A 7,508-nucleotide genomic window follows, 5' to 3' on the forward strand; every position below is an offset into this window, starting at 1 on the left:
TCTTTCCTTATTTATTTTCATTTTGGATGATCTGTCCATTGGTGAAAGTGGGGTATTAAAGTCCCCTATTATGATTGTGTTACTTTTGATTTCCCTTTTTATGGCTGTTAGCCATTGCCTTATGTACGGAGGTGCTCCTATATTGGGTGCATAAATATCTACAATTGTTATATCTTCTTCTTGGATTGATCCCTTGATCATTATGTAGTGTCCTTCTTTGTCTCTTGTAATATTCTGTTTTAAAGTCTATTTTGTCTGATATGAGAATTGCTACTCCCGCTTTCTTTTCATTTCCATTTGCATGGGATATCTTTTTCCATCCCCTCACTTTCAGTCTGTATGTGTCCCTAGGTCTGAAGTGGGTCTCATGTAGATAGCATATGTATGGGTCGTGTTTTTGTATCCATTCAGCCAGTCTATGTCTTTTGGTGGGAGCATTTAATCCATTTCCATTTAAGGTAACTATTGATATGTATGTTCCTATTCCCATTTTCTTAATTGTTTTGGGTTTGTTATTATAGGTCTTTTCCTTCTTTTGTGTTTCCTGCCTAGAGAAGTTCCTTTAGCACTTGCTGTAAAGCTTGTTTGGTGGTGCTGGATTCTCTTAGCTTTTGCTTGTCTGTAAAGTTTTTAATTTCTCTGTTGAATCTGAATTAGATCCTTGCTGGGCAGAGTAATCTTGGTTGTAGGTTTTTCCCCTTCATCACTTTAAATATGTCCTGCCACTCCCTTCTGGCTTGCAGAGTTTCTGCTGAAAGATCAGTTGTTAACCTTATGGCGATTCCCTTGTATGTTATTATTTTCTTTTCCCTTGCTGCTTTTAATATTTTTTCTTTATATTTAATTTTTGGTAGTTTGATTAATATGTGTCTTGGCCTTTTTCTCCTTGGATTTATCCTGTATGGGAATCTCTGTGCTTCCTGGACTTGATTATCTCCTTTCCCATATTATGGAAGTTTTCAACTATAATCTCTTCTCCTTCCCTTTCTTCCTCTCTTCTTCTTCTGGGACCCCTATAATTCAAATGTTAGTGCGTTTAATGTTGTCCCAGAGGTCTCTGAGCTGTTCTGAATTCTTTTCATTCTTTTTTCTTTATTCTGCTCTGCCGTAGTTATTTCCACTATTTTTAAAAATTAATTAATTAATTTATTTTTGGCTCTGTTGGGTCTTCGTTTCTGTGTGAGGGCTTTCTCTAGTTGCGGCAAGCGGGGGCACTCCATCACGGTGCGTGGGTCTCTCAGTATCGCGGCCGCTCTTGTTGCAGAGCACAAGCTCCAGACACGCAGGCTCAGTAGTTGTGGCTCACGGGCCCAGTTGCTCTGTGGCATGTGGGATCTTCCCAGACCAGGGCTCGAACCCGTGTCCCCTGCATTGGCAGGCAGATTCACAACCACTGCGCCACCAGGGAAGCCCTATTTCCTCTATTTTATCTTTCAGGTCACTTATCCATTCTTCTGCCTCAGTTATTCTGCTATTGATTCCTTCTATAGAATTCTAAATTTCATTTATTGTTTTATTCATTGTTGTTTGTTTGCTCTTTAGTTCTTCTAGTTCCTTGTTAAACGTTTCTTGTGTTTTCTCCATTCTATTTCCAAGATTTTGGATCATCTTTACTCTCATTACTCTGAATTCTTTTTCAGGTGGACTGCCTATTTCCTCTGCATTTGTTGGTCTGATGGGTTTTTACCTTGCTCCTTCATCTGCTGTGTGCTTCTCTGTCTTCTCATTTTGCTTATCTTACTGTGTTTGGGGTCTCCTTTTTGCAGGCTGCTGGTTCATAGTTCCCGTTGTTTATGGTGTCTGCCCTCAGTGCCTAAGGTTGGTTTAGTGGGTTGTGTAGGCTTCCTGGTGGAGGGGACTGGTTCCTGTGTTGTGGTGGATGAGGCTGGGTCTCGTCTTTCTGGTGGGCAAGACTGCGTCCGGTGGTGTGTTTTGGGGTGCCTGTGACCTTATTATGATTTTAGGCAGCCTCTCTGCTAATGGGTGGTTTTGTGTTCCTGTCTTGGTAGTTGTTTGGCATAGGGTGTCCAGCACTGTAGCTTGCTGGTTGTTGAGTGGAGCTGGGTCTTAGCATTGAGATGGAGATCTGTGGGAGAGCTTTCGCCATTTGATATTATGTGGAGCCGGGATGTCTCTGGTAGACCAATGTCCTGAACTTGGCTCTCCCACCTCAGTGGCACAGGCCTGACACCTGGCTGGAGCACCAAGACCCTGTCAGCCACATGGCTCAGAGAAAAAGTGAGAAGAAATGAATGAAAGGAAAAAATAAAATAAAGTTATTAAAATAAAAAAATTATTAAAAGTAAAAAAAATTAAAAAGTAATAAAAAAAAAAGCGAGCAACCAAACCAAAAACAAATCCAGTGCTAAAAACAAAAACGGACAGACAGAATACTAGGACAAATGGTAAAAGCAAAGCAGGCAGAATTACACAAAGAAGTATACATAAACACACTCACAAAAAGAGAAAAGGGAAATATATATATATATATATATATATATATATATATATATATGTATATAAAGGAAGGGAGCAACCAAATCAATAAACAAATGTACCAAGGATACTAAACTCTAAATAGTAAACTAAGATAAACATAAAACCAAAAAAAATTAGATACAGAAAGCAAACCCCAAGTCTACAGTGCTCCCAAAGTCCACCGCCTCAATTTTGGGATAATTCGTTGTCTATTCAGGTATTCCAGTGATGCAGGGTACATCAATTTGATTGTGCAGATTTAATCTGCTGCTCCTGAGGCTGCTGGGAGAAATTTCCCTTTCTTTTCTTTGTTCTCACAGCTCCTGGGTTTCAGCTTTGGATTGCCCCACCTCTGCATGTAGGTCACGTGAGGGCATCTGTTCTTCACTCAGACAGGACGGGGTTAAAGGAGCAGCTGATTCAGGGGCTCTGGCTCACTCAGGCCCGGGGGAGGTAGGGGTACGGAATGTGGGGTGTGCTTGCAGCGGCCGAGGCCAGTGTGATGTTGCAACAGCCTGAGGCGCGCCTTGTGTTCTCCGTGGGAAGTTGTCTCTGGATCGGGACCCTGGCAGTGGCGGGTTGCACAGGCTCCCGGGAGGGGAGGTGTGGATAGTGACCTGTGCTTGCACACAGACTTCTTGGTGGCTGCAGCAGCAGCCTTAGCATCCCATGCCTGTCTCTGGTGTCCGTGCGGATAGCTGTGGCTCACGCCCATCTCTGGATCTCATTTAGGTGGTGCTCTGAATCCCCTCTCCTCGTGCACCCCAAAACAATGGTCTCTTGCCTCTTAGGCATGTCCAGACTGTTTCCCGGACTCCCTCCTGGCTAGCTATGGCGCATTAGCCCTCTTCAGGCTGTGTTCACGCGGCCAACCGCAGTCCTCTCCCTGGGATCCGACCTCCGAAGCCTGAGCCTCAGCTTCCAGCCCCCACCCACCCCAGCGGGTGAGCAGACAAGCCTCTCGGGCTGGTGAGTGCTGGTCAGCACTGATCCTCTGTGCGGGAATCTCTCCGCTTTGCCCTCCGCACCCCTGTTGCTGTGCTCTCCTCTGTGGCTCTGAAGCTCCCCCTCTGCCCCCCATCTCTGCCCACGAAGGGGCTTCCTAGTGTGTGGAAACCTTTCCTCCTTCACAGCTCCCTCCCAGGGGTCCAGGTCCCATCCCTATTCTTCTGTCTCTGTTTTTTCTTTTTTCTTTTGCCCTACCCAGGTACGTGGGGAGTTTCTTACCTTTTGGGAAGTCTGAGGTCTTCTGCCAGTGTTCAGTAGGTGTTCTGTAGGAGTTGTTCCACCTGTAGATGTATTTCTGATGTATTGTGGGGAGGAAGATGATCTCTACATCTTACTCCTCTGCCATCTTGAAGATCTCCTACTGTTTTATTTTAAATAGCAAATTTCACACTGCTCAGGATTATCTGTACTGTAAACTAGAAGAATTTAATAACATGTTGGACAATGATTAACTGTATTGTTCAAGACCATATTAATCAGGTTTTCTCTTTGTGCTTGTGCACCATCTTTAAGCAGGCTGCAATTTTCCGTCTTTAAAATTAAGTTGAAACTGGTAGAGAAACAACTGAATCTCTTAACTGTTTATGTTAAAATATTATTTTGCAACTTTCTTGATAGTATTTACTTATTAATTCAATGCAGTTTATCAAGTTTCTACTCAGTGCCTTCTCTATTCCAGACACTAGATGTTTTATATACACCATTGAATGTACTATAGACTCCGAACTCAAGAATGCTTAGTCTAATCAAAAAGACAGCTAGGTAAATAGAAAAAGAATATCAACAATTGGAGGGTTTATTTATAAGTGCATTTGGAGTGATTCAGCATTTTTTACCACTGATTGATACTGCCTATACTTCTCTAACCAGAGAGTCCCCCCAAAGCAGAATTAAAAATTCAATAATTGCTTTTAGATCTAAGTACATTCAGACACAGTCCCTTATGGGAACAGTAAGAATCTTCAGGCTGAATCACTACAAATTTAGTACTTCTTTCCCTGCAAGTTCCCTTTAAGTTGCCTCAGTGATTAAGGAATGCTTGATCTTGCCAGTTATGTGTGCCACAAAGTTCTCATTTTTCCAGTTTGCTTTTTTCAGAACCAGACCAAGAAAACAAGCAATTATTTCTTGCTAGGTCAATACAAATGGGAAATAAAAGACCTTTATAAAATAAAAGTAGATCATCAAATGTGTGCAGGTATGTGATTATGGATGGATGAGGAAGAGTTGGTCTGCCATGTGCCACCTTCTAAGGATATTTGAACAGTTTCCATACACACACACACAAACATATCTATGACCATCCAAGTGCATGTATACATCATGTTGAAGTACAGGTACATACATATGCTCTCTTATAAATCAGATTTTCAGTATAAATATTTAGAACCAGACTTTGTCTGATCAAGCTGCTATAACAAAATACCACACCCTGGGGATCTTATAAACAGCATTTATTTCTCACAGTTCTAGAGATTCAAGATCACAGTGCCAACATGACAGAGTGAGGACTCTTCCTGGTTTGTAGACAAAGCTTTCTTACTGTGTCCTCACATGGTGGAAGGGGTGAGGGATCTCTCTGGAACCTCTTTTATAAGAGTGCTGATCTCATGCATGAAGGCTTCACTTCATGACTTAAGCACCTCCCTAAGGCCTCACCTCCTAATATAATCACCTTTGCAGTTAATATTTCAACATATGAATTTTCAGGAGACACCAACGTTCAGACTATAGCAGAAACCATCAATTATATTTCGCACATCAAAATTTAAAACAAAAAGCGACAGAGGTAAAACAAAACAAAACAAAGCAGTAGTTATTTGCTTGCCAGGTAAAAAGGAGACCATTTCACTTAAAAATTGAGTTCTGTGGGGCTCCCTAATCCAAGAGCAGAAGTGCTAGCAATAGGGAATGGGGGAGTTGTTCCACGTTAGGAGATTATTCTAAGAGATATCCTAGATTATTAAATTCTAGTTGGTTAAGAAAAAGATTATAAAGTTTCCCGTGGGATGGGTCATTATTCTGTTTTAGGTCACTAAAGTGCAGATATAATTTTAAAGAGGTCGAAGAAAACATTATGCACATGCTTAGCACTTGGCAATGTCTTTTTCTTCAACCTCAAACAAAGGCCACAATGATAACTATACAGTGATAGGCTCTTGCAGTTGAAGTGCATTACCCAGCCATCCTGCTAGGTGTGTGCTGTGAAGATGCCTGTTCCACAGCTGAGGAAATGGCATCTCAGACAGGTTAACTTCACTAATTCCACAAACATTCATTGAGAAACTATTCCTTGGACTTAATATGGGCCTCAAAATGAACTTGCCAGGCCTTGTTTATTTGCTTTCCCTGGAATCAGAAACAAAATATTTTATTGCTTATTTAGTAAATAGAGGATTCCTAAATGACCAGTGTGGGGCTGGAGTCAAAGTTCTTGCACACACCGTTTCTGCTCTCTAAAATCTCTGTTTATATCCTGAGCAAACAGCATCACTGCTATGAGAACCAACCACGTCACCTGGGTTCACACTCCAGGCTCTTTTACTCTGTTTTGCTGCTTCTCCTATGTATTATTGCCTTCTCTACATTCAAATACTTCTTTAAATTACAGATTAAAAAGGAAACAGAGCTTTAAAAAGTTAGAGATTGCCTTTTGATCAGAAGTTTCAATGACAGGATTTGTCTCCAAAAACAAGGGCATCTAGTACCTGTAATATAATTTGGTTAATAGAGTTTAAGCTCACAGATTCATTTTTAGAGTCATAACTATATAAAATGGAAGCTTGTTCCTCACAACTTGCCTAAGTACCTCAATTCTCAGACCTCTCATATTACAAAAGGCTACAGTCTTCTTTTCAAAACCCCCAAATACAGTGATCAGAAGATAAAGCACACAAAACATTGACTGTCCTGTTGGTGTCTCTGTCATTTCTCTGCGTGCATGTTCCAGGTGGGAGAGTTCAGAGCCCATGCTGCTGAGTGGACAGCCAACGTCACGGCCGAATTCAAGGAAACCAGGAGGCGGCTGAGCGTGGAGATTTACGACAAGTTCCAGCGTGCCACCTCCATAAAGCGGAAGCTCTCCGCAGAACTGGCTGGAAACCACAACCAGGAGCTGACTCCCTGTAGGAGGACCCTGTCAGTGAACCACCTTGCCAGCGAGAGGGATGTCTTGCCTCCCTTACTGAAAACTGAAAGTATCTATTTGAACGGATTGACGCCACACTGTGCAGGCGAGGAAATTGCTGTTATTGAGAACATTAAATAGCCCTCTCTTTGAAGAGCCCTAGGCATAGCCATAGGTGAGGACTTCTATATGCTCTTTTTGACTGTTGTTGGTAGTGTTTTTTAAATTGTGCATGAGCTCCAAAAAGGAAAAAAAAAAAAAAAAGATACACCTATCATGGTCATCTACCATCAAGAGAATTTGAATTCTGAGCCAGCACTATCTTTTTGATGATTCTTGTTGAATGGTCCACTTTCTTTGACCAGTGGAATAAAACAAGCAATGTCTGATGCCTTTTTGTGCCCAGACTGTTTTCCTCTCTCTTTTCCAAATGTGCCAAAAGGCCTCAGAATGAATTATAATTGTTTCCGGTAATAATGTAGCTTTGAGGGATCAGTCCTTAACTTTTCAGGGTCTACCTAACTGAGCCTAGATTATGGACCATTTATGGATGACAAGATTTCTTTTTGTAAATGGCAAGAAATTCTTATGCAGCCTTTTACCTAAGAAATTTTCTGTCAGTGCCTTATCTTACGAAGAAACAGAACCTCTCTAGCTAATGTGTGGTTTCTCCTTCCCCGCCCCACCCCTAGGCTCAACTCCGCAGTCCTTTACCCCACAACTCCTGTTTGAATACCATACCTTGCTGGAAACAGTGTGTAAAATGACCGGAGTGATGATGCCCGAAGAAGGAATAGATGCCAAATTAGATGGACATTGAAGCAACACTCAGAAACCCTAGCGTTAAAGGCACTGCAGAGAAATGAGGTGCAAAGACGGCCCCTCTTGAGTATTT

At 41.8% G+C, this 7,508-nt stretch overlaps 1 protein-coding gene across 1 annotated transcript in view; it reads left to right on the forward strand.

The window, feature by feature from the left end:
* The window catches only part of KCNK2 (potassium two pore domain channel subfamily K member 2), a 166,231-nt gene extending 159,092 nt beyond the window's left edge, over positions 1-7,139 (forward strand). Inside the window, exon 5 of the mRNA XM_082613764.1 lies at positions 6,437-7,139. Coding sequence (XP_082469890.1) covers positions 6,437-6,754 — 318 coding nt within the window. The 3' untranslated portion in view covers positions 6,755-7,139. The remainder of the gene's footprint in view (positions 1-6,436) is intronic.
* Positions 7,140-7,508: the final 369 nt, after the last annotated feature.

Source organism: Mesoplodon mirus (genome assembly GCF_964341445.2).
Source record: "Mesoplodon mirus genome assembly, chromosome: 3".
NCBI lineage: Eukaryota > Metazoa > Chordata > Mammalia > Artiodactyla > Ziphiidae > Mesoplodon > Mesoplodon mirus.